The sequence below is a fragment of the Oryzias melastigma genome, linkage group LG16, assembly GCF_002922805.2.
Source record: "Oryzias melastigma strain HK-1 linkage group LG16, ASM292280v2, whole genome shotgun sequence".
NCBI classification, from domain to species: Eukaryota; Metazoa; Chordata; class Actinopteri; order Beloniformes; family Adrianichthyidae; genus Oryzias; species Oryzias melastigma.
In genome coordinates this window covers 12,237,168-12,261,205 of record NC_050527.1, presented here as the reverse complement: position 1 = coordinate 12,261,205, position 24,038 = coordinate 12,237,168, and the positions used below count along the sequence as shown (strand labels likewise).

General features: G+C 37.5%; 3 protein-coding genes across 4 annotated transcripts; 1 reads left to right on the top strand and 2 right to left on the bottom strand.

Annotated features, from left to right (window-relative positions):
- Positions 1-8,539: 8,539 nt before the first annotated feature.
- trmt11 (tRNA methyltransferase 11 homolog) lies at positions 8,540-18,971 on the bottom strand. Its single transcript, XM_024268412.2, has 13 exons — positions 18,666-18,971; positions 17,860-17,925; positions 17,356-17,429; positions 17,143-17,224; positions 16,973-17,065; positions 16,741-16,875; positions 16,515-16,671; positions 16,364-16,444; positions 16,114-16,278; positions 15,364-15,436; positions 15,132-15,266; positions 8,903-9,023; positions 8,540-8,793 (listed from the first exon to the last, which is right to left on the bottom strand). Exons 1-13 carry the CDS (start codon positions 18,762-18,764, stop codon positions 8,656-8,658), a joined length of 1,419 nt encoding a protein of 472 aa, XP_024124180.1. The 5' UTR covers positions 18,765-18,971; the 3' UTR covers positions 8,540-8,655.
- Positions 18,972-19,046: 75 nt separating this feature from the next.
- On the top strand, positions 19,047-21,329 carry si:dkey-29b11.3 (actin-binding Rho-activating protein-like). Its single transcript, XM_036216025.1, has 2 exons — positions 19,047-19,329; positions 19,520-21,329. The coding sequence occupies exon 2, from the start codon at positions 19,522-19,524 to the stop codon at positions 20,044-20,046; it is 525 nt and encodes a 174-aa protein (XP_036071918.1). The 5' UTR covers positions 19,047-19,329; positions 19,520-19,521; the 3' UTR covers positions 20,047-21,329.
- A 330-nt stretch (positions 21,330-21,659) lies between these two features.
- Positions 21,660-23,909, bottom strand: hint3 (histidine triad nucleotide binding protein 3). 2 transcript variants are annotated; one of them, XM_024268444.1, is made up of 5 exons: positions 23,700-23,909; positions 23,434-23,518; positions 23,154-23,223; positions 22,033-22,159; positions 21,660-21,896 (listed from the first exon to the last, which is right to left on the bottom strand). In XM_024268444.1, the coding sequence occupies exons 1-5, from the start codon at positions 23,838-23,840 to the stop codon at positions 21,849-21,851; spliced, it is 471 nt and encodes a 156-aa protein (XP_024124212.1). In that variant the 5' UTR covers positions 23,841-23,909; the 3' UTR covers positions 21,660-21,848. The 2 variants fall into 2 exon arrangements, with proteins under 2 accessions (XP_024124212.1, XP_024124211.1); XM_024268443.2 differs by having other exon boundaries at positions 23,401-23,518; positions 23,700-23,905.
- Between the last annotated feature and the right edge of the window lie 129 nt (positions 23,910-24,038).

Below are 24,038 nucleotides of genomic sequence, written 5' to 3'. Positions count from 1 at the left end.
ACGTGACAGTGTAAGTCTGATGTTGGTTTGTACTTATCACATATAGTAAATCACTCTGTGATTCTGACAGGTGCTAAGTCGAAAGTATTACAGTCCAGAGGATGCGTTTTAGTAGCAATCTGTTGCTTAAATACGAAGGTTTTTTTTATTTTTCCGGAAATCCCCCATTATACAAACTGCTGGCACATGTACACGCTCACACTCACAGAGCCCCAAACTCTGATTCTGCTTTGCTGACATTTACACACACCAACATGTTCCTGCATGCACACACTCAAAGTTACACAAACACATTTTTATTTATTTGGATTCATAGGACCACAAAATGTTTAACAAAAGTCGTGCATGGATGAAATGCAAAAAAAACATGCTTTCTATTCTGAAATATCCAAAACTGGGTAAACAAATAAAATCAACTTTCAGCACACACCATAAATCATTATTTACAAGCTGCATTTACATAAAATGTTTTTTGTGTGTTTGTTTTTTCCCCCTAACAAATAATTTCCACAAGCAGAGCCACCAGCAAAGCATTATTGTGTCTAAACAACAATAATATGCTACACTACAAACAAAAACATCAAAAGTAAAAATGAGAAACATCTTTATTTCAGTTCTATTTGTGCATTACTGGTTTCTGCATTAAACACTAAATGTAATATTGCTGTTTAACACACCTGTTCTGCAGACGCGTGCCCTAAAGATTTCACTTTTTTCTTTTTTTTTTTTATTACACCGCAACATAAAACAGAGTTGTTACTGCTCTGGGAGGTTCTGAATGCTCCATGGATGAGAGTTGGGGTTGGTCCTAGCCAGCTCCAAGCTGTAACAACAAGAACAAGCAATAACTCAAATCTACAGGGTTTATTTGGTTTGACTTCCTCACTGTCAGATTCTGGCAGAGAGGATGTGGCCACACAGCGCAGGAGAGAAGAACATGAAATGAAGAACTGCTTCATTCACATTGGTTTATTTGTCAGCCTCTTATTTGTCTGCAGGGTAGCTCAATGGAAAAAAATGTCATTAAAGTTCCCGTATGCCTAATGTCTTAGTTTTTCTCAGTACACCTATGGGTCTGTGTCATGAATGTCGTCCGGTTTTAATACATGTCAGTAGTTTAGTTTTTAAATCTGGAGAGCACCAGTAAAGTCTTAATATCAAACATTTTAATTCAGTATAAAAAAAAGGGAATTTAGGAAAAAAAAATGCTTTTGTCTCAATCCTGTCATATTTAAATCAACATATTTAACCAACAATTAATCCATAAAAGTCAGCTCATACATTCACCACAACATTTAGCAATAATTACTGCAAACTTTCTGATGTGCAACCCTCGTAGAGATCTGGTTTTGGCCGGTTTTGATTTAAGAAAGTACATTTTGGAACTGTTCTGCCTTTTTTTTTCCAGGTATTTGCTTTTCTAGTAACGGTTGCCAGATATGGTGAAGTTTAAGATATGATTTAAGAACTGACACATTTAGCTATATTTTGAGCAATGGTGCACATTATCAGCTGGGTCTGTGAAAGCATACAGATCTCATTCTCTCCCTACGTTCTAACTCATGACTGCAATGTTAAATCTCAGTGAAGACGAGTCAAAGTAGTGGACTTGCTGCATTTACAAACTGCAAAACTAAACAGTTTTCTAAAAAAAATGCAATTTAGTTTCATACAAAGCATTTTATTAATGTCATAGAGGCGGTGGATAAAGTGGTGAGTCCACCAAACGTATCTAAGTTTTTTAGAACCCACTAGAAATGTTTCCTATTGATCTTCTTGTAAAAGTATTTCCAGGGTCTTTCATCTATGATTATGTTGTTAACCTGTCATTTTCAAGGACTTAGTTTCTGTAGAGTGGCAGTAGTTCATCGGAAATTTGCCTCTGAGTTGTGGGCGGGCTGCTATTGGGAAGTAATCCTGTGCTCATTTCCCATCATCCCTTTGTTTTACACTCTCTTCTGCTAGCTTGCAGCCCCTCACAACCCCAAACTAAAATTAGCAGTCCAACAAAAATCAATATTGGAGCTATCTAATCCAAGTGCCAGCTCAGATGAGCAAAACAAAGACGTACATGGATCCGTTTGTTTGTGAGTGGATGCATCAGAATGCAGTGAAGCAGGGAACTTGTGACCTGCTGATTGTAGTTTGTACAGAACTACAAGTGTTTTTTTAAGCAGTATTGATTCATCTGCTTGTGATTCACAACTATTTCAATAAAAAAAAAACAAAAAAACATAAAAATGCACTATTCGTATTATTTTCTTTAAAAATGTCCTCCATCATGAGAAAAATGCTACAAAAACATGCTAAATACAACAAAAACATTGATTGGAGTGCATTTTTAGTAACATTTTTTACATAAAAAAGACAGTAAAAAGTTGCAAATCTGTTAAAATCTAAAAAAAAAAAGTTCAACAAAATGTATATTAATGTGAAGTGATGGTTTTGTTGAATAAATATCTCCACCTTGAATTCTAACTCCATTATTGCTCTTCACTGAACCAGCCAGTCTGTCATCTTGGTAACATTCTTGTCTTTTTGTTTTTCAGAGCTGCTGTATGCTCAGCCCACCTTCCCCTATCACCCTCTTACTTATAGGTTTCACAACTATAAACTATTTATCCCCTTTTTATCTCTATTTCGAAACAACCAGAGTGTTGACATTAAGCTATCCCGTCCAAACTCCCTTCTGCATTTGGGTTCCATTTTAACAAGGTTTCATTCAAACGTGTATTTGTGTGCAATCCTAGACTGCCAGTGCTAAAATTAGATTCATTAAAAGTAATTTAAGTTCAAATGAAATGATACAAGTTGCAAACACCTTGACTAAAAAACTACTAGATAATGGATGTGTTTTAACTCAATCAGTCCTAAATATCCTCACCTGGGCATAAAGGACAGGTGTGCAAGTGCAGCCAGGAGACCATTGCCCCATTACTGATAGGGGTGCGATAGTATCCGCAGGTCCCAGAGAGGAAAGCATTAAAGAGCTGTGCGTGTTCCCTGGCCCTGACTAACGCACACCCCCATGGATTCACATTCCGCTCAGCTAAACTGCCATGAGAGCTGTGGGGGTGATCAGCACAGTGTCTGCACAGCAAGGAATCCTCACAGACACACAACTGTCTGTTTCACACAAACAAGCGCAGATGCAATATCCCCAGCACCTCAGCCGGGCCCTCCCAGGAGGCACCGAGGTGCATCGCTGAAATTTGACCCCGACTTCGACTGTTCTCCACTGCTCAGGAGAAGAGCAGCTCATCCTGAAAGATGTAAATTCTCAGTTTGAGAGTTGATCTGTGGGTTGCAAAAACTGTGCAAAGTAGGCTGAGGGTTAAGAAGATAAAAAAAAAAAGATAGGTTTTTTGGAAAATGACAAGGAGGACTAAACATGTACAGCTGTTTTTAAACTCTAAAGGAATAGATAATTCATTTTTTAGCATAAAAGTCTGCAACTAATAACAGTGTGGGAGCAGCCAGGAGTAAAAAAACACATCTAAAGATGCATTTGTGTATAAATATCTGGAAAAGCAGACAAAATTAATATTTCTTCTTTGTGGTTTTCTTTCCGTATTCTCAGAGATTTCCATTGGCAGCTTTGCTTTCCTCTCACTTTGCAAAGTGGCTCATTAGTGTCAGTGTGAGTGAGTGGCTCTGTGATGGTTCTATGGTAGGCTTGTTTCCTGTCCAGGTCGTTTCCACACTTTTAGCCCGGTGCATGCTGGGACTGGCTCCTGATATCCCTTGGAATTCATGGAAAATGTATAACTGGATTAAAAACACTCTCATAATACATATTCACTGGTGTTATATATTAGGGTCACTTAGAGACATTAGAGCTTTATGGGCCAAGAAAGAGTGGAAGGGGAAATGTGTCAGAGCCACCATGTTTGCCATCTTGGCAGTGTGTTTATGTGTTTGTGCCTCTTTGGCAGTTCGGAGGCATTAACAAAAGGCGTCAGGAAGCCATCGAGCGGTTTTCCAACATTAATGAAGAGCAGCACTGACGACCGCAGGAACCCACTCGTGCACACAGACAGTACAAGCATAAAATCAAGCACATATGCTTCAATGTTTGTTTTTGCTGTTTTGCTCACTCCCGCTCTCCGCAATAAATACTTTCCGGTCGTAATAAGTGTGATGACCCCATGAACACACTTCAGTCCTCACACAAACAGAAAACCTAAAAAAAAAAAAAAAAATGCATGTGTGATCCTTTAAGGTCACATGTTTGTGAACACAACAAGCTCTTTAACCATCAAGAAGACTTTAGTTTGGTTTAAAGCATTAAAATCACAGCTTACAAGAGATTTCCTTTATGCCAAAGCCTTATGTAATTATTTAAAAAATAGACAAATGTGGTCATTTAAAGGATGAGGAAGTTGTGTGACAAGACGTTCAGTCACCCCCTTTACTTCCTGGGCCAACAACCCTCACCACTTCCAGGCGAGTATCTTAAAGAGGATGTTGTGTGTACAGAGCTGCCCTGCACTTTCTCAACCACAGCTATATCACTTCAAAAGCTTAGCCACTGAACTGTTTGTTTACAAGCTGCACAGCCCTGATTGTATGACTAACAGTTTGCATGTTGGAATACAGCAGAGCGCACATGCAGGAACTTCAGCCATCACTTTAGAGGAAGGTTTCTCTGCTCAAGGCTTCCATCTAGTGGCAATGAAGTCGGTGATGCTGGAAAATGTTGGTCATCCCACTTGATGCATCACTACAGTTGTTAATCTTTGAAACTGCCTCCCTTTGCGTATCAATTTCTTGTAGTCAGAGGACAGTTCGAGTTTCACTTGCATGTGTGAGAAATCACAGCTGGGGAGATGTAGCAGTCTCCACTTACTTTGATGATCATCCACAGAGACTAAGCAGGGTTTCTCCAGGTTAATGGGGGCACAGATGTGACCTAAGGGCGCTGGAGGCGGAGATAAAAAGGTGCAGAGGGTTGCAGGTGTCCAAATTCCCCTAGATGCAGGCAGGTGCACAACACCTGTGTACCATGTGGTCCTGGGTGTGTGTGTGTGTGTGTGTGCACGCTAAGCTTGGAGACTCATGACTACCAGCTGTGCTCTCACACACCTGCAACTCCAGAAAAACTCACACAACGTTCAACTGAAATCTTACATCTTACTGCAACACATATTTTCACGTTTACACTCCACCAGTTGCAACACAAACTACGTGAAATGTGTCAGCTGGTATTAGATTTCATTGTTTTCAAAGATTACGATACGTATTGATCTTAGGGACAATCAAAAAGAGCGAAAGAAATGAGTTAAAATGAAAAGTTAAAGTGAAACAAAAAAAAAAAATCAGAATGTTCATCTCAAACTGTCAGATTATTCTTAACAAACAAAATTATAAAACAAAATTAATTACATTTCTATAATGTTCTTGTGTTTTAATTTTATATGACCACTTTGAAAACCAGGAGTGTTTCCAGAATTTGTATTCTTTATTTTTTTTTTTATTGTAACATGTGCTTTTACTAGAGCACTGGTTTTATTTAATTATATTTTGTGATTTTTTTAAACAGTTAATACTTTTTTGTTAACCAATTAGAAAAAACACCATTCAGCAGCATTACTCCTTTACTAACAAAAAATGTGTTTTCTGAACCAATTAACAGTTGAATAAATAAATATCATGACTCGTTGAACTTAGTGTAAATTGGACGATTTGTTTTGTTTACTTTGAGAGATTCTGTTCCCCTTTCAGGCTGAGAGAAACATGAGAGTTCTTTACACCTCTGTAATGCTATCGACTTAACTGGCATTTGGCATAGATTACCAAACATCTTCTTACTCTTGGTTTGCTTTCATAAAAAGTACCAAACTGCCTGAAGACTTGCATCAACAGCAGCAGGTTTGGAGATAGTACTACCTAAAACGAGTAATGATCTGGAGTGACAAAAGCAGAAACTAGCTCTGCCAGTGAGTCCTCTGACAAACAAATTCCTTTGTATTCCCACCACACCAAGTCAGATCAAGTGCTCCTCAGCCCGTTTTTTATTTATTTTTTATTTTTTTTATTATCCTCACTAGTTTACTTATTTTGTTTGCCTTGACATCAGCGAATCTAGAGTCTTATTTTCAGACAGATCCACCTATGATTATTCCAAAAACATGCTTCATAGATTGACCGGTGACTCTAAATGTTCCTATAGGAGTGAGTGTGATTCTCTCTCTATATGCTAATTTTATGAGACAGCTCCTGTGATTAAACATGACTTTCTTTGGTCACATCTATAATAGTTGTTTAAAATCAATAGTCTTGAATGCATGCAGACTTTCCTTTATTTCTAAGAGAAGGCTTTTATTATTAATATTATAATTTAGGGATAAAAATTAATTTCAATTTGAAATTATAACTAAGACTCTTATATAAAGTTGTATCCAATAATTCCTCAATCATCTTATTCAACAGGTTGAAGTTCAATTTCAGTTTAAGGGAGTTTAATCGGGAGTCACTGGTCCAAGACATTGGGCTTCATTGGGAGTTCTGCTTTAAAAATAAAAAAGTGAGGAGGAGGAGGACTGGTCAGAGGAGAACCTTGGAAATTTGTGGACAAGATACAACAAGCTGGTAATAAAACTGCTTTAAAACCAACTAAAACAGACTTGATTACCCAAAGGAAACTAGAAATAAAATAAACCCATCTCTGTAATTATCAAGCAAGCTGATGGTTATAATGTGACTATTTTTGAATTTAGACCGCCTTATTTTTGCAGAGAGACATCAGGAAACGGCTGTGCTGCAGTTGGTATCCCAAATCAAACAAAACCAGATCTCACAAGAACATGTATAAGCATAAACACATTCACAAACCAAACTTCCTCCACGTCTGGACAGTATTACGTGCTGCAGAGGATATCCCCTCCCACACACACACAGGCGTGCACACGCCCTCTCCCTAATTATAGTCTGCATCATTGAAGCCGAGCGCTCTCGAGAACGTCTTCTCACTCTCCACTAGCAACACACACTCACAGGAAAAGCTCTACTCAAACATCGTTACAGAAAGCTGCTGCTTTGAGGCCACCGTCTTCAAAATACAGTACGGAGGTCGTCTGTTGTGGCAAACCAGGGCCTCATTTTCCTGAGCAGAAAAAATAGCAGGCTCTAAAAGCGGCAGGAGAGATAAGTAAAGAACAGCCATCAGTTTGTCTTATGGAACCACTTGATTTTGCATAATTATGACAGACAACAAAAGGGCTCTGTGGGAACTGTATACAAGCGCTCGCCGCAAACGACGGTGAGCCGGGTTCCATGTGATGACGCCTTGGACTCAAAGAAGGAAGCGTGGGGAACAGACAGAGGCTCGAGTGATAAACAGAGCAGCCGGATAATGTAGCTGAAGGCCTGCTCTCTGGAGATGAATAATGAGGCCGGCTGCATGTAAGCTGTGGTTGGAAAACAACTAAAGCTGCTGACTTACTGTAGTGGCGCAGAGGTGAGGAGGCCCTACGCTTGGTCTCTTGCCAGAAGGAGGAGCTCCTCCTCACCTAAACACACTCCTTTCTCCTGAAGTAAAGCAGGACCATCACCATAGATTTACATTCAGATTTAGCCTACAGATCTCCACAAAATGACACACGCAAAGCAATGATTTCTTTAAACATAAAAAATGTATCAAAAAGAGTAAGCTACAGCTCTACATTGCCAAAATTAAACAACAGCAGTATTGTTCTAAAAATGGGAAATTCTACATCACTTTTGTTAGATTTAAAGACTTGTCAGAGATCTGCTAAATGGGAAGATCAACACATAGGATGGGCATTATATGGAGTTTTCAGGTTATTTAGGGACAAACCACTAATCCTGTGTCTACTGGGCAGTATTGCCTTATCCATCACACATCCCAAATGTAATAGATTACCTGCATCACTGTGAACGAAAAACTCAAAATTATGAAGAGAGTTCCAAATGACGGGAGATTTGTCAAATATTTGGTTGGTGCTTTTTTTTCTCCTCAACAGTCATTGGATCTGGAAATTAGAGGGAAAAACTCCAGATTAAATAACCAGACGCAGTACCCAGAGATTGAGGGAGGCTGCCTCAGTCTCCTTGATTTTGGAAAACTTTACGCCACTTTGTGACTAGTGTTTGCTGGTTGATCATCAAAGGAAGATGCATAAGACAAAAAATCTCAAATTGTCCTATCTTAAACATATATATCTATGTACAAAATCAGAGGCAGCAATCTACCTCTGTCTGAAACAGCCATAAATACATATTTTGCTCTCATTGTTTTTTGGTAAAAAGTGGATACCCTAGAAGGAAGAAGTTTGTAGGCTGTAACATGTTCACACATATCAATTTCAATTTTAAAACTTAGAAATAGGAATAAAGTTTACATTTGTATAAGAGTAGTTTTTTTATCCCACTATGATTTTTTTTTTGCATTCAAACCTACTGTAGTGTCCTAAACTGATTTAATATTGAACACATCAAATACTACCAACAACATGTACTCACTGACCAGTCATTAATATTATATCAAACCAAAACACTTCATCACACACTTGACAACTTGTGTTTTATCTGCTTATTTATTGAGAATTAAAAATAATAAAAACAGTAAAAAATGTTCTATCTAGTACATTAAAAATAATAATTATAATAATGCAACAAAAATGCTTAAAGTCACTAATTTTCATGGAAGTATTTTGTGTCGTCCTTGACACATCTCTTATTCAGTCCACTGAAGTATTTCTCTCTGAAGGCGTTGTGTCCCTGGTAGGTGCTGAAGCTTGGGTCTGATAGATGAGCAGAGCTGTCAGATTCCTGCAGAGGAAAACATCAAAAGTTATCGATTATCACTGACCTAACAGTTCCCTGTGTTCACAGTCACTATATGATACTACATAAGGAGGACAGAGTATTGTAAGCCCACCTCTGGCTCTTTGACTTTCTCCATCGTGATCAGGCGTCGAGAGGTGTGGCTGGAGAGCGTCTGTTCGCAGTTGCTGATGATCTGAAGACACGGATGATGGGGAACCATCTCCTCACAATACCTGAAAACATGCCAAATAAATACATACAATCACAAATGATTGTCAAATAAAACTGATAAAAAATTTAAAAAAAATGAACGTGGGCAAATTAACTACCTGTTCTAATCTGGGTAAATTTCAATTAACCTAAAGAGATTAAAAATGAGAATTAATTGCAACTCCTTGCACATAATTTTCATCTTTGTATTCGTAGGTCAATTGTTGTGTTATGTTAATGTTTTATAAATCTATAAAAAAATAACTTATTAAAATAAAAAATAAGAATGGAATGAAGATAAAAAATGACTTAATGTCCCCGCTCAGGTACCTTCTCAACAGGTAAATAATAAGACCAGCAGGGATTTATTTAATGTCCTACCACCCTGTTTGGTGAAAGAAAAAACATTAACAGAAACATCTGTTCTGGTCATTTGAGCTTGTTTTGGAGCCTCCCAACCTTGTCACCTTGACTGCTGGTTCTTTCTTCACCAGCCAGGCCAGGTTAAGGCCTATTAACAGCGGATGATGTATATGTTTACACGTTTGTGGCAGTAGCACTTTCTCCAAACCAACATCTGAATAGCAACAGTCCCTACTTGAATCCCCATTTGTGCATGACTGTTTGCCTTGTTGCCTGGGCCACATGTGGGTCTCGGCGATAATGTTTGGTCACCACGGTGACTGGTGGCTGAAGCATCCACAGGATACCTCCTCTTGCCAACCAGAACAACTTAGGAGGGGAGAGTTTGAACAGCTTCATTGGAGTTAATGGCCTGATGGGGATAGTCTTTCATTTTTTCCATGCAACCTTTTGGCCTTCGTAAATAAAATAATAAAAAAAACATCATAAAAATGCCACTCCTCACAAATTCTCCCTTCACTTTAATTTAGGTTTAAGCATGGAAACTCGGTCAATTACTAGAGGGTCATTTTAACGGTCGTGTATGAAAAATCTCTTTCTGATTATTAAGTTTGGTTATTTTTTCTCCAACTTGCTGATAAAGCTGAAAACCTAGAGAACTAAAACTCATTGGCTATAGAAGAAATGTCAAATTTCATATTTATGGTTTCCTTGTTTATGTTATAATCAGCTCGCTATTTGGTTGTGACGACTGACGGTGCATCGCCATCTTTTACCTCCACCTCCATTTACATTTGAGGAGCAAAGATTAAAGAGAGTAGAAACTGAGTTAGAAGCTGTTTGTTGCTAACAGCACTTCATGTCACCTGTCATTGGACACACACACACCTCTATCCTCACAAAGTGGGCAGACACACAGTGCCTACTGTTCTGTTGCAACCACAGAGGCACACGCACGAACGTGGGGGGCAACAGAAACCTGATAGCTCCCCCACGGAGCCCCAGATTAGGCCCAGGAGACAGACCCTGTCTGGACATATACACGCAGACATACACGTCCCAAAAAATATACACACACTTTCAGGTCAGCCTGCAGACCATAGAGACAGATAATTCATATATTGCCTTGCCTGCCAGGCTCACATGTTTATTTTGGTACAGCTCTCTACCAAAAACGGAGTCCAGCACCAATGAGATGAGTAGCAAAGAAGACGAATGTGTAAAGATGAGGACACGTTCACAAATATAAGACCACACACATACAACGGGGCAAAAAGAGTGTTTGGCATTTACTGATTCTGTAAGTTGTCCCACCTAAAAAATGAGAGGGGTTGATAATGTCCATCATAGAAACACTTCCACTGTGAGACACAAAATTTTATTCATATAATGCTGCAAAAAAAAAAAAAAAGAATTTAGTCAATAAAAACAAGTGAATCTCAATACATTTCCTGTGGGTCTTCAGTTGGTTTTCTCTCTTTGTTGCTGCTATTTTGGTCCATTCTTCCATGCAGATCTCCTCGAGAGCTGAGATGTTTTGGAGCTGTTGCTGGGCAACACAGACTTTCAACTCCCTCCATAGATTCTTTGTTCCATTCAGGTCTAAAGGCTACCTAGACCGCTCCAGAACCATGTGTCATTGCTCGGTTGGTTTGTTTGAGATAATTGTCATGCTAGAAGGTTTAGTCACATTTCATCCTCAACGCTCTCGCTGATAGGAGGTTTTTTTTCCAAAATCTCACTGTACATGGCCCCTATCATCCTTTCCTTATGAATCTTCCTGTACTTTTGCAGAAAAACGACCCCAAAGCATAATGCTTCCACCCCCATGCGTCACAGTGGGTGTTGTGTTCTAACTAACTCAGCATCCTTCCTCCTTCAAACATGGCGAATGGCGTTTATACCAAAGAGTTCCCTTTTGGTTTCATCTGACCACATGACCTTCTCCAAATACTACTCTGGATCCTCAAGATCGCCTCTGAAAAACTTGAAACAGGTCTGGGCTGTGCTAGTTTAAGCAAGGAGACCTTTGGAGCACTGCAGGATTTGAGTCCATGACAATGTTGTGTGTTAATGGTAGCCTTTTTAACTGTGATTCCATCTCTCTTCAGGTTATTGTCCAGTTTATAGTTCTGAACTGTTTAATCACCATTCTAAAGATTGTCTGTACCCCACCAAGTGAGATCTTCCACAGAGCTACAAGTGGACGCAGGTTGTCATCTTGTGATCTTGTATTTTTTTCCATGTTCTAATAACTTCTTCAACAGTTGATCTCTTCCCATCAAGCTGCTTGCATATTGTAGATCAGGGATGTCTACATTTTTTGCATTGAAGCCCAGATATGGTGAGGTGAAAACCTGTGAGAACCATCGAGTTGAACGAGTTTAAAAACAATAAATGCAATATTAACTTTTTAATGAGCATTTTATTGCATTTTTTTAATATTTCATTGAAGAAACATGCCAACATGGGCTGCATTTAGCACATGGGCTACACTTTGGACATGCTTGTTGTAGACTGGTTCATGTCAGTCTTGTTCAGGTCTACAGTCTTGTACCTGGTGTCCTTTGACAGCTCTTTGGTTATAGTGGAGAGGTAACAGTCTGTTTAAGGGTGTGAACAGCTGTCTTTTTTATGGATAACCAGTTCAAAAAGATAATGTTCATACAGATATTAAATGGAGAATAGAAGAGCTTTTTAAAGAAGAAGAAACTAAAATGGGAGGAAGAGAATTCTTGATTGTTTTTAGAAGCTAAATACTTACTTTCTGTATTATTATACAAACTAATTAGTTATTAATCAAACAGTGCTTTCCTGAACACTTCTTTTACATATTGTAATGAACACACAAGGGCAAATCAAAATCTTTGGTGTAAGTGAACACATCGTTTTCTCTAGAGAGCAAAAAAATAAAAAAAACCCCACAAGACTTCAGAGTCTTGTAATCATTGATGAAAAAAGCTCCATCCTTTTGGGGTTTTCTTCCTAGTCATGTGATCACACCAACAATCTGATGTAATTCCTATTTTCCCAGGTGAACACCTGCACTTCCCAACTGTTTACCATGACACAGCACTTTTGACAAACCAGACCTTTGTTTGCAAAGACGTGCTCATCCACAATCAGGCTCATTTCCTGCAGCCAGACTCTATTGTTCGGAAAAGCTAAACACACCTGTGAACAATTCTGTTGCTGTCATTGATGCTGGTGGTCAGACACGGAGGAAAGTGCTTATTAGAGCCGGCATGTAAAAGTGCTGAAGGGAAAAAGCTTCAAACAAATCCAAATATTGAAACAATATCAAAGAACAAAATCACATTTTAGAGGAGATGCAGATTTTGTCTTTGAACCCAAAACCCATAAATTATTTAAAAATATGATATTGTGGATCATATTTTGTGTAACTTTGGCGACAGAGTGTGTACTCAGACTGGAAACGTCTTTTGGTCCAGATAGAGACCACTAAATTGGGTCTGCCACCTACCAGCTTTTTCTGGTTCCAACCAAAGCTCGTAAACAAAACCATGTGACTAAAGATCTGTTCAGTCATTGGCCAGGAATTATGAGGGCGGGGCAAAGCAGCGAGAGAAAGAATAATGGAAGTCCTAAGCTCTGTAACTCTTGTAGGGACAGTTCACTTATTCAAACTTTATATTTCACTGATCATTTCTGAACGTCCACATTAACATCAGGTACAACACTTTTTCAATTCCTACTTTACTACGGTAGAGGCATGCTGCAATGCAGCTACTGAGACGTCGTCAGATAAGAAACTAGACTGATAAGTCTTTATGACATATAGATTGTCAGAAAAACAGAGTGAAAAGCAATGAGTCTCATGTTAAAAGTTGTTTCAATGAGCCTGGATTCATCCGACCACATTTCAATGAGTTGCTGCGTCTTATTGTTGCTCTGCTATTGTGTTTACATCCCATAATGCCCAGCTAAAATGGCCGTTTTGGTTCAGTTATTCCGCTCCGAACATGGAGTCTATCCATACTGAGGAAACTCAGAGCAAACCAGAGTTCAGTCCGATTGGAAACAAACTGAGACCATCTCGAAACATGGATCCTAGAGCGCTTCCTGGTGTATTCAGACTGAAAATGAGTTCGGGATTATCGGAGAAAACAAACTCTGGTTCACTTTAAGTGAATCAAATGTGTCCACTTAGAATACACCCAGAGACACAATGCTGTTACAGCCATGATCAGCTACCATAATTTTTATTTCTTCAACCTCTGAAGAAAAAGTCTAAAGAAGGTGATGGAAGGGGTCTCCAGTCTTTCAATCAATCTGATTTTCAAACAATATAAGCAAACCTACCAGTATTTAATGTTGAAAACTGTAAATATGGTTCGTAGAGGTTGCATGCAGCTCTCTAAAGTCTGCTTTAGAGTTTCAAAAATGAGTTGAGCAACTCCCATGTCAAAATGCTCCTACTTCTGACTACTTACAGAATACACCAGATTCTTTGAAAGTTCAAACTTGTTTATATCTGCAGAGAAACAGTTTTCTTACTATTTGTGTCTAAACTAAAACATTCCAGTGTGACTTGCAGCAGCTCTGACATCAGAGATGTTTCTGTGATACACTCAGGAGAAGTAACTAGATATTGGAAAGATCCACGGCTGATTGGAGGCTCATCTAAGACAAAAGCATCATGGTACGCTTATTTATAATCACATGGGATGAAGGGTGAAGACCGCTGCTAATAACAGTTACGTCATCAGTTACATTAGGGGGTCGGATGTAAGATCACACAAAACCTATTAAATGCTTTGATGTGCTTTTGTTGCACTTTTTGAAAAAACATTCATTCATGTTTTGAAGTATATAATGAAAATTTTACAAACTGGGCTTTTTTTCTGTTTAATATTTTCAAATAATGAATGGATTTTAAAGTTGCAGATACAACTCAAAAGTTTAAAAAGTTGTTTAAAAAACCCCAGGAATGTGTTCTGCTTTTTAAAATCGATTTTTTTTTTAATTGGCTATTATTTAGAAATGTTTTAATTTATTATCTAAAGCAAAAGGTTTTTCTGTAAATCCTAGTCTGATTTGTGGAACACGTCTGCCCCCTGCTGTTAGAACTTAAGAACTGAAGAAAAGCAGAATTTCTGAGTAAAAGTATTTTGAAAGGTGGATATTCTTTAACTCTGAACCAAAATGTAAACTGATTGAACCGTTTAGAAAATAGATAATCTAATGAAAGTTTTGTGTACTGCGAGCTAGAAAAAAAATACATTTTTTTATTCTCAGATTTTTTCAGAAAATCTTTTCTAACAGCTGAGTTCATGACTGAAGCAACTACAAACCTCCACTCCTTTAGAGGTTCCTCCAATCACTCCCTGCTCTCACTAAAGATCACATTGTGATCCACAAACATCCAAATTTTACATTTATACAAATAAATAAGATGCAAGACTTCCCCTTTAAATAAAATTTACCTCTGGGTGATTTTGTGAAATTTTTATTCCAAGTTGTTGCTTCTTTTCAAACCTAACCTTGGTACATTCTGTGGCCCAGTATGGACAACAAATAAAAATGAAGACAGTGATCACTTTTCTATAATCCGTACTTCGTCATTGTGTAAAATTAAGTAGTCTGCCATTATCTCCTAATTTTTTTCTTGCAAACCTCAAACCATCTGGTGTCCTTCTGTCCATCAACAAAAGGGTTATTAGGTTGGAACGGTAAAATATTCACTACTGGAGGTCAAACTCCAGACATTCATTTGCTACTATTAAAAGAAATGTGTGTTTACTCACTCTGGCCTGTAGATAGGCAGCCAGTAGACGAGCCTCCCACCCAAAACCAGGTGGTGAGCAGAGAAGTTCAGCAGATCTGTGAAGATGTCACTCAGGTGGTAGGCCTGAGAGACTGGCACATGGGACTCTACATAGCTACAACAGAAAACAGATTATTAAGATTTTGTTTAGTTATTTCAAAACAAGTCAGACTGTAATTGAAGTGTTCACAGGCAGGTTTGGTGGAACTCACTTGCCGTCAGGTAGTTTAGTGTTTTCTTTGTAGGAGCCGGTTTTCCTTGTGGATTCCCGAATACCGTACGGAGCTATGGATGGTGGAGACCAATAAAAGACAGAAACGGACAAATTTAATGACAGCAAAAGTTCGTTTTTACTCTTAAAAACGAATAGCTTTTGGCTCCTTATCTGCATCATCAACATACAGCAGGTCACAAAAACAAGCTAACTTTGTTTTCTTGCTGACTTTTTGTCAGCTCACGTTTCTTGTGTTATGCTGCAGCTGTAACACGTGTTCAGTCTGTAGTCGCATAATATTGATGTCACTATCTGTGTCTGTGTTAGTCTCTGATAACAAGTGATTTCCAACACGTGAAGCATTTAGGAAACTGTATTTAATTAGGAGAAAAATGCAAAAATTGATGCAGTTTGTTTGTTTTTCCTGTGAACAACTTGTTGTTGTGTTTTGGTAACAACACGTGTTGAACATTTATTTGATTTACAGCTTCTGTTGTAATGATCCAAAAATAATAATATACAGACAGTGAAAAATGAAGAGTCCAACTATATATGGGTACAATAAAAATGAAAATAATATTAAACAAATACAAGTTTTTTTTCCTAAATTTTCTAGACAAATTTACATATTTGGATAAGCATGGTTATAAGTTGTTTGACATGCAAAAAAAGAAGCTAAAAATGCAAATACAGATGGTTTGATTTCTGTAACATTTTTATGCATGTTTGGAAAAAACTCTGGACCTACGATCAGTGATGATGGCATCAAACAGAGCGGCGTTCCTCCACACTGGCTTGGATGCATCAGAAACCATCACATCCACAAACATCTTCTCCGTTCCGTACTGTCTGAGGTTGGCTCTGATGTTCTCGTCCGGTCCCCTCCACTTCTGGTTTTTGCGACTAGACCGTCCTCCAAACCAAAGCGACGGATGATACATTTGAGTACATTTCTTGTCTTTGATTACAAAAACAAAGGTCTGGAAGACTAAACGTACCTCTGCCATGTATGGTGTTGTAATCGATATCTGTTCCACACACATATGCTCCAAAATGAGAACATGCAACCAAAAGGCTCCCTAACAAAGACAAAAGAAGCGTTCACTGACTGATCGTCTGCAGTAATATTTTCAGTCTTCACGATCTTACCCGTGCCAACAAAAGGGTCAAAGACGAGATCGTTCTCTTTGACCTTAGCATGGTTGGTCATGATGAGGGAGAGGCCAGCGTCCATGCTGGTGTTCCCTATGAAGTGTCTGTTCTTCACACTGTGGGTGCGAATCAGCTCCCGCTGACCATCTGCTATCTGACATGCACATGTAAACCTGTAAGTCTAACCCAGTCTGTTATCATGTTAACAAGCTGTGCTCCTCACCCATCTGCCGAAGTAGATATAGTCGGGACGCTCTGGGATGTTGTTGGGATCTGTGCCGTAATCCTCCAGCAGACAGAAGATGTGCTGAGGGGTCTTCAAGCTCACTGTGCCCTCAAAGGGAAGATATTCCAAAGCCTGGTTGCAAAAACACATCGTAATCAAAGCAATGTTTGTTAACTTATTTTCCTAAAAACACAATGTCATTTCCAACAATCAGTAACTTCCTACTTACATCAATCTTTTTGATTCTGTCTGCAAACAGCAACGTTTTGTTGAAAGTATAGACGTTAATTCTGTAGGTAGAGTCTTTGTGCATGAATGGACTCTGTTGGATCAACAAACACTTTTTAGACATTTTAGATATGATCTGATTTTAATTAATGTGAGAGCATTTTCACAAACCATGCTCTGAGGTGGGTAGTTAAGGAGAGATGTTCTGAGTTCCCCGTCTGTCTGTCCATGACCCCAAAGCTCAAAGGCAGACCTGAACGGACGATTAAATGCAAAGTTAGAATGTAAAATGAATACAGTCAGAAAGAAAACTACTTTGAAAACAGATTTATTTTTTACATCACGAGTCATCCATTTTTATTCTGTTAAAAAGCTAAAACTTACTTTGCACAAACAGATCTGGCCATGACACTGCGGACATCATCTTCTGACAAATCCTCCAAGCACCAGAAAGGAGACTGAGGTATACAAGCACACAGCTAAGAAAACATATTTTATATTGAACTGGATTCAAACTATAATTTGATGAGAGAGAATCCTTTACTGAGTCCCAAAACAAGACATCTGGTTACAGTTTTCAATTTAAAACTATTTGCTATATGCTCACCACACTCAGATGACCCAGAATAATCCTCCTTAAATTATGACATTGGGTGTGAGGTTGAAGCAGTAGGTCTTGGATTTGTTACACTCTCAAATTCATTTTTGTTATGCATTTTTTTTTCTGATATTTAGATTTTTTAAGATGCAAAACACAGGGGGAGCGATAAATCAACACTGTCCTAGCGTACTGACTTGTAAACTGCTGAAATGTCTTTTCTAAAGCAATTTATCAAAACCAAAACAATGAAAAGTTAATTTTAAAAGAATTACTAGTTGGTTGCAAACCTGTTCTTTGAAGTTTTCACAAGGATGAAACTGTTTCCCCCTCAAAGCAAGCAAAGCTTTAATTTCCTACAACAAAAAACATAAACACATGTAAAATTAACCATTTATAGTGACTAGATAAAATACATTTAAAAAATATCAAAAGTGCTCAAGTACAGCTTATTGATTATTATTATTTTGTAAATACAGAAAAGAAAATACACAAATAACAAACAAATCGTCCCAATTAGGTACATATATTTGTTTATGTTCATACCCATACCTGTCAGTCTCATGATTGAATACTTTTTGATCACTTAATTTAAAAGAATGAAATCTTCATTGTCGTATTCAGATACAAATGTATGGAAATTAAAGCTGGCACATGAATCTGTAGTTTTAGGTTTTTCTTCAGAAATTGAACGTTTCGAGTGGAACGCATATCTCCAGATATTAAATGATGTAGGAATTGACCAAAACATTTAGATAAAGACATTTTTAAATTAATTCCGAAGGTATATTTGTCTCCCCAATAAAGATGTGAGAGGAGTTTAGCAAACGGAGGTCTGATATTCTACACATGTGAAATATCAACCTGAAAACTGCTCAAACTAAACCCTATAAACTTTTATCATTCCCAGCAGTTGTCATTTCATAAATGAAGGCAGTCATACTGATGGATTTCCAGTTTATCAAGCTAAAGCTAACACAAGCACAGTTTAGAGAGGATGGTTGTTGGTTTAACAACACTTACTAAATTAAACATTTAAGCTAGCAGCTAAAGAAACACTGTCAGATTAAAAAAAAATAGCAAAAGAAACATTTACCGGTAACCTGAAATCCACATTATCCTGTGCGAGATGCATTAAATACCGGAGGCGTGAACCGCTACAGTGGGCAGCCATCTTTGTTGTAACACATAACATGTCCGGCTGGAAACTCGGCTCTGAAACAGCGTACCGCTTTGGCTATAGTTGTGTTGAACCATAAAATGAGTTTAAAATATGCATGTTTTTAACAGCTTTTGACATAATGGCTTCCTTAACTTGTTAATCTATTAAATTACTTTTTTTCACGTTTGCCCCATGGAAAATGTCCCTCAATCAAATTAAAATAACAACACCTCTGCATGTGTTTATTTATTGTTTTCTTTTGTTTATTTTGTTTCTTAACTTTATCAAACCACCGTAAATGAAATGTGAAGAGAATCTGCAGCTGTAATCTGCTTTACTTCAGGGACACCTTGTGGACCTCCTCCCTCCCGGACGGTGATTGGCTCTTTACTCTAACCCTTCCACGCTATTGGCTAATACACCTGTCAATCAAAGTGACTTGGCTTGGCGCTTTGAAAGCATCCGCACCCTGCTTCTGTCAGCAAAGCTGCTGGCTCGATAAAACACGCCAAGCAGTTAAAGTGTAACTACAAATCGTTGCACTTTGGCTGCAAAAATGACGCGTTAGTTTTGGTGAAGGGGTGTGAACAACTCAGTTGTAAGTTTAGTTTTTGTTTTTTGTGTTTCTTTAAAGGTTATAATTTACAAAACATGAAATTTGCATTTATTTTAGTTTTAATCTATTCCTCTTAGAATTAGTCAGACTCAAAAAAGGGGAAAAACTTCATTAATTATGATTAATTTTGGAGTATTTTGAATAATAATGAAAGTTGTGTTTTTGTGGACAGAAATGACTGGACTCTTTGGAGGAAACATCACCATGGAGCCTGAAGGGGAGGTCTGTGCTCCTGCTCAGTCCAGAGATTCTGCTGCACACCACAATGTTTCTGTGAAAGGCCTCAAAGACAACTGGCAGAAGTGGTCCAGTGAGCGGCAGGAGTACCAGAAGAACAACCCCTTCAGCCACCACACCAGACCGAGCGGGACAGTCCATCAGAGGGGACAGGATGATTATGGAAGACCCCTGCAGGGATCCCTGACGGAGCAACGTGGCAAAGATGCCCAAACGCTCATCAGCAGAGAGGTCCAGGAGCTCTGTGACGTGATCCGGAGCATCGGGGAGCTGAAGGAAAGAGATGGAGCTGGGAAAGTGGTTACAGTGGAATTTGGGAAGCTGTTTGAGCATTATGTGACTATCTCTAATAAACTGGTGGGAATACTTTTACGCGCCAGGAAGCAGAGACTGGTTGACTTTGAGGGAGAGATGCTTTGGCAGGGGAAGGACGATCATGTAGTTATCACCCTGGAACAATGACTACAAGAACTCCTAAAGGAGAGGACGCCTTTGTTTACATTGTATTATTATTTTTAGTCACATATATATATTAGGAAAACACACTTTTTAAATTCTTGATGTAATTATAAAAGTATTATTGTTTCTGTTATTTTATTATTATACTTTCTATAGAACCCACTCATGTGAAACTAGGGGAAAATCGATTTGGCTATATATTTTGATATTTTGTTTGGCGATACATGTATCGATTTATAATATTGACATGACAGTATTTAATGAATTATTTATAAGCGTTCTTTAGCGTCTAATTTTTGTTTTCCATAACAGCCATTATAAAGCGGTGCTTCATAATAGGTGTTTTGATACAATCGTGGAATATATCGTGATACGTATTGTGAGACGTGTATTGGGATTTGTATCGTATCGCCAGAATATTGCCAATACACACCCCTATGTGAAGCTTCTTCTTCTTTTTTTTTGCTTTTTTGATAAACAGCTCTTACTTTTAGCAGCCTAGAGTAGCAAAAATGCAAGTTAATTATATGCACTAATCTGTACTTTTGAAGTACATACTAAGCAGAGTTTTGTGTTTTTGTTGTGAAAGTAGGGAGCAGCTGAAGGACAGCTAGAATGAAACTGAAACTTTTCCCCAGTGAACATGTACCTGTCTGTGACATAGAATGAAATTGATCCGACTTCACTGGATGCATAACGGCACAGTTATAAAAGAGAGATCTCCCAAACGACAACTTCACATCTCTTTTGTTTGAAACTGTAATGAAAAAATAGGAACTAACTAATGCTTTATTTAAACTTGCACTAGGTAAAAATCAGCTTAAACAACAAAGCCTGTTGAAATGGTGAAACAAAAGCCGTGGTTTCATGTAACTGAAGATGTAAGCACCAGCTTGTGTAGTTAAACATAGAGACGTGGGTGTCTGTTAACTTTTAGAGGACAGTGCAACAGCAGAGCAGCTAACATATTTATTATAAATGAATGCTTATATCTTTTACACATTTATTTGATTATATTCAGTATTTAAGAGTGGCATCATTTTTTTTTCATGAATGTAAGTTTATCTTTCAGAATAAAAGCTGGCGTGTTGTCAAAAAGTCAAGTTTCTTTAGTGCTATATTAAGTTTAACCAAACATCTAACATCATTTATCACTTGTTTTAACGTCTTAAAGTGTGTACATTTGTTTCTTCGGCATACTTATCATTTTCCAAATATATTTTCCTTTACTTTAGACAAAAATATATATATACATTTATATCCCTAATTTAAACACATTTCTCATTTCCACATCTCCAATGTTCCAATAGTTTAAAATATATTTTAAAAACAAGAATGAATAAATAGAAGAGTACCACGATTTTTTTTCATATTCTGTAGTGTAGCTCTTCATATGCAGTGTCAGATGCTCTGGGAATTTCACTTTAAGGTCAGATTTTTCCCATCATGCTTTGAGGCTTTAGAATTCGTCCAACTTAAGTATTTTTTTCAAAGCTAAAAAGGAGTCTTAATTTGAGCAAAAACTATATTTTTTTCATAGCATTGAAGTTGATATAAACAGAGAACTTTTTTTTTAACATTTTCTGAGTCCCAAATAAGATAGTAAGTAAGCAGTATTTATCTCAGTAGAATAATTTATTTTAATCATATCATCGTGAAAACATTCCATACAGTTTAAAGACATACATTCAATTGAAATCTTTCAAAGTGTCAGTATTATTATAAGCTAAAATAATAAAATGGAATATCTCAAGTAAATCCTATGTTTCAAAAATATTCAAGGTGGAGTAATGTGATCCAAGCCATCAGTTAGTGTCTCCTTTAGATGAGATAATTTCAATCAGCTGGTCTGCCTACAACACATAAAAAAAAAACAATAAACGGTAAAAAAAATGTTGCAACTTTGGGAAAGAAAAAATGTGCAACAAATACATATTTTAGATATTGTTTCATTCATTTGCGCTGTTAAATCTTGATGATGGGTCTTACAGTGACAAACCAGTAGGAGTTTAGTCTGAAGATGAGCCGAGACATGAAGCCCATTTGGCTGGCAGGTGCGAGGACATGAAGGTGCAGGTGAGTCACCGAACAGAAGGGCGGCCAATGAAAACCAAACCTGCACACAAAACTAGGTTAAGCTGAACATGATTATGATTCTAACATTTCGTTAATTAAAAATAAGGAAAATGTACCAATAGCTTTATTAATTAATGGGACAGAAAAACAAAGTTTTTACCTTTCTGTTCACCTTTTCATTTTCACCAAACACGTTTGCACACTATGTTGTTTTGTTTTTATATGATTAACTTTGAGATTTATATAAAAAACATTTTTTTTCTTGTAAAGATAAAACTGGCAAAAAAAGATCATTTAAATAAAACTAACCAGTTCTTGAGTAACTGATACAGACTTTATCTTTCTGAACAGAGCTCCTCGCTGCTGTGGAAACATTCATTTACCGTTGTCGTCTTTCTTCTGCAAAACTTATACAAAATACTTAAAATAAACCCACTTTTGAGCAGGTTACAAATGCAAACAACAGAACCAAACTGCCCTTCATCAGAAAATGACAATTCTGTAATTACAAAGATATATTCATCATGTTTTTTTGTGTTACCAACGAGCAGTAAAAATAAAAGTCTTCTGCATGAATCAGTAACACTCCAGCACGTTGAACTACTTCTATTTATGTGTAACAGATTAAAAAAAAGTCAGAGTTATTACTACTTTAAGTTGTTGCTTAAGTTAATCAAACTTTCCTGTGGTGTGACAGATTACACTGTTGACTTTTTATTGTTTTATCTAGAATTTTTAAGTCATTTTATCATATGATACCCTAAAATACTATTATATCTTTCTAATGTATTGATAAAATTGATTTTTAGTAGATTATTTTGTTTATTTATGTTAAATTACTTTTTTTATCTTAAGGTTTAATGTCATTTTTGGCAGTTTTCCCATCACCCTGTCTAGAGAATCAGGAGAAAATAGAACACAGATACACCTCTGTCAATTAAAAAGACTTCTTTCTAATAGAATTAATGGTCAGTCAGCCTTTTTTGTATTTTGTTGTGTTTATACTTACTGAAACTGACAGATTTTTAGTTTACCTGACATCAGAGAGATCTGTCACGTTGTTTTTTTGAAGGATCTCCTTCCCTATGTCCACTAGCCGGTTCACTGGACACAAAGAAAATGAAATTATAAATCAAAATTGGAATTGGTTTACTGTTTTTCAAGCAGTTAAAAGAAAAATCAAAATTGCTTGAAGGGTAGTGGAAAGAAGTGAACCTACAAAGGCCTATTCTCACCCCTAAAACCAAAACATTTGTCAAAAGTTCAGCCTGTTATCTTTACCTAACGGCACGTGCTCTTTACTGAGTGACTTGCCGTTTCCCACGTGTTTAGTTGGTACCACCAGGTAATGATGTGGAGCTCCAGGTTTGATGTCTCTGAAACACGAGATCTCCTCATCCTAAAACAACATGCACATTTTTAAGTCTATGACAGTTTATTGTATTTGTTTCTATCACAGCATACACATGTTAATAAACCTATTATTGGTGATTAAACTACAACTCAATAATTAAAACAGAGAGGGCAGATTCACATAGCTAGCTAGTTGTCACATCTATCAGTGACGTCAGCACTCTCACGCTGTGCAGCAGCTCCGTCCCCATTTCATTGTTCACGATCCTACAGAAAATACACTTCTTCTCATATCCCGCGGCCGGCTCGCTGCTGTTTTTCGAAGCCTCTCCTGTCTCCACTGCGGCCATTGCTACAGCTGGACACATCCAGACCAGAGAAGTCGATGCTGGAAATAATCGAACGCAGAGAAAGACCTTCGATTAGCGAAAACACAATGTAAGTGAGCGTTTAGCCGCTAGGGGGCAATAGAGTTCAACAGATTATTGATTCTCCTAAATTAAAATGAATGCAGCATTTTTCTTGATTTACTAAATTAAACTGATATATTACGGCACATTTGACCT

Excerpts from the sequence above, each read along its gene's own strand:
- hint3 (XM_024268443.2), bottom strand. The coding sequence starts at position 23,840 with ATGTGTCCAGCTGTAGCAATGGCCGCAGTGGAGACAGGAGAGGCTTCG. Across the intron at positions 23,519-23,699 it reads GGACGGAGCTGCTGCACAGC|GATGAGGAGATCTCGTGTTT; the intron begins GTGAGAGTGCTG and ends ATGTTGTTTTAG. Across the intron at positions 22,160-23,153 it reads ACAGATCTCTCTGATGTCAG|GTTTGGTTTTCATTGGCCGC; the intron begins GTAAACTAAAAA and ends TTTTGTGTGCAG.
- trmt11 (XM_024268412.2), bottom strand. The coding sequence starts at position 18,764 with ATGTTATGTGTTACAACAAAGATGGCTGCCCACTGTAGCGGTTCACGC. Across the intron at positions 16,672-16,740 it reads ATATCTACTTCGGCAGATGG|ATAGCAGATGGTCAGCGGGA; the intron begins GTGAGGAGCACA and ends TGTGCATGTCAG. Across the intron at positions 16,279-16,363 it reads CAACACCATACATGGCAGAG|GACGGTCTAGTCGCAAAAAC; the intron begins GTACGTTTAGTC and ends TTTGGTTTGGAG.
- si:dkey-29b11.3 (XM_036216025.1), top strand. The coding sequence starts at position 19,522 with ATGACTGGACTCTTTGGAGGAAACATCACCATGGAGCCTGAAGGGGAG.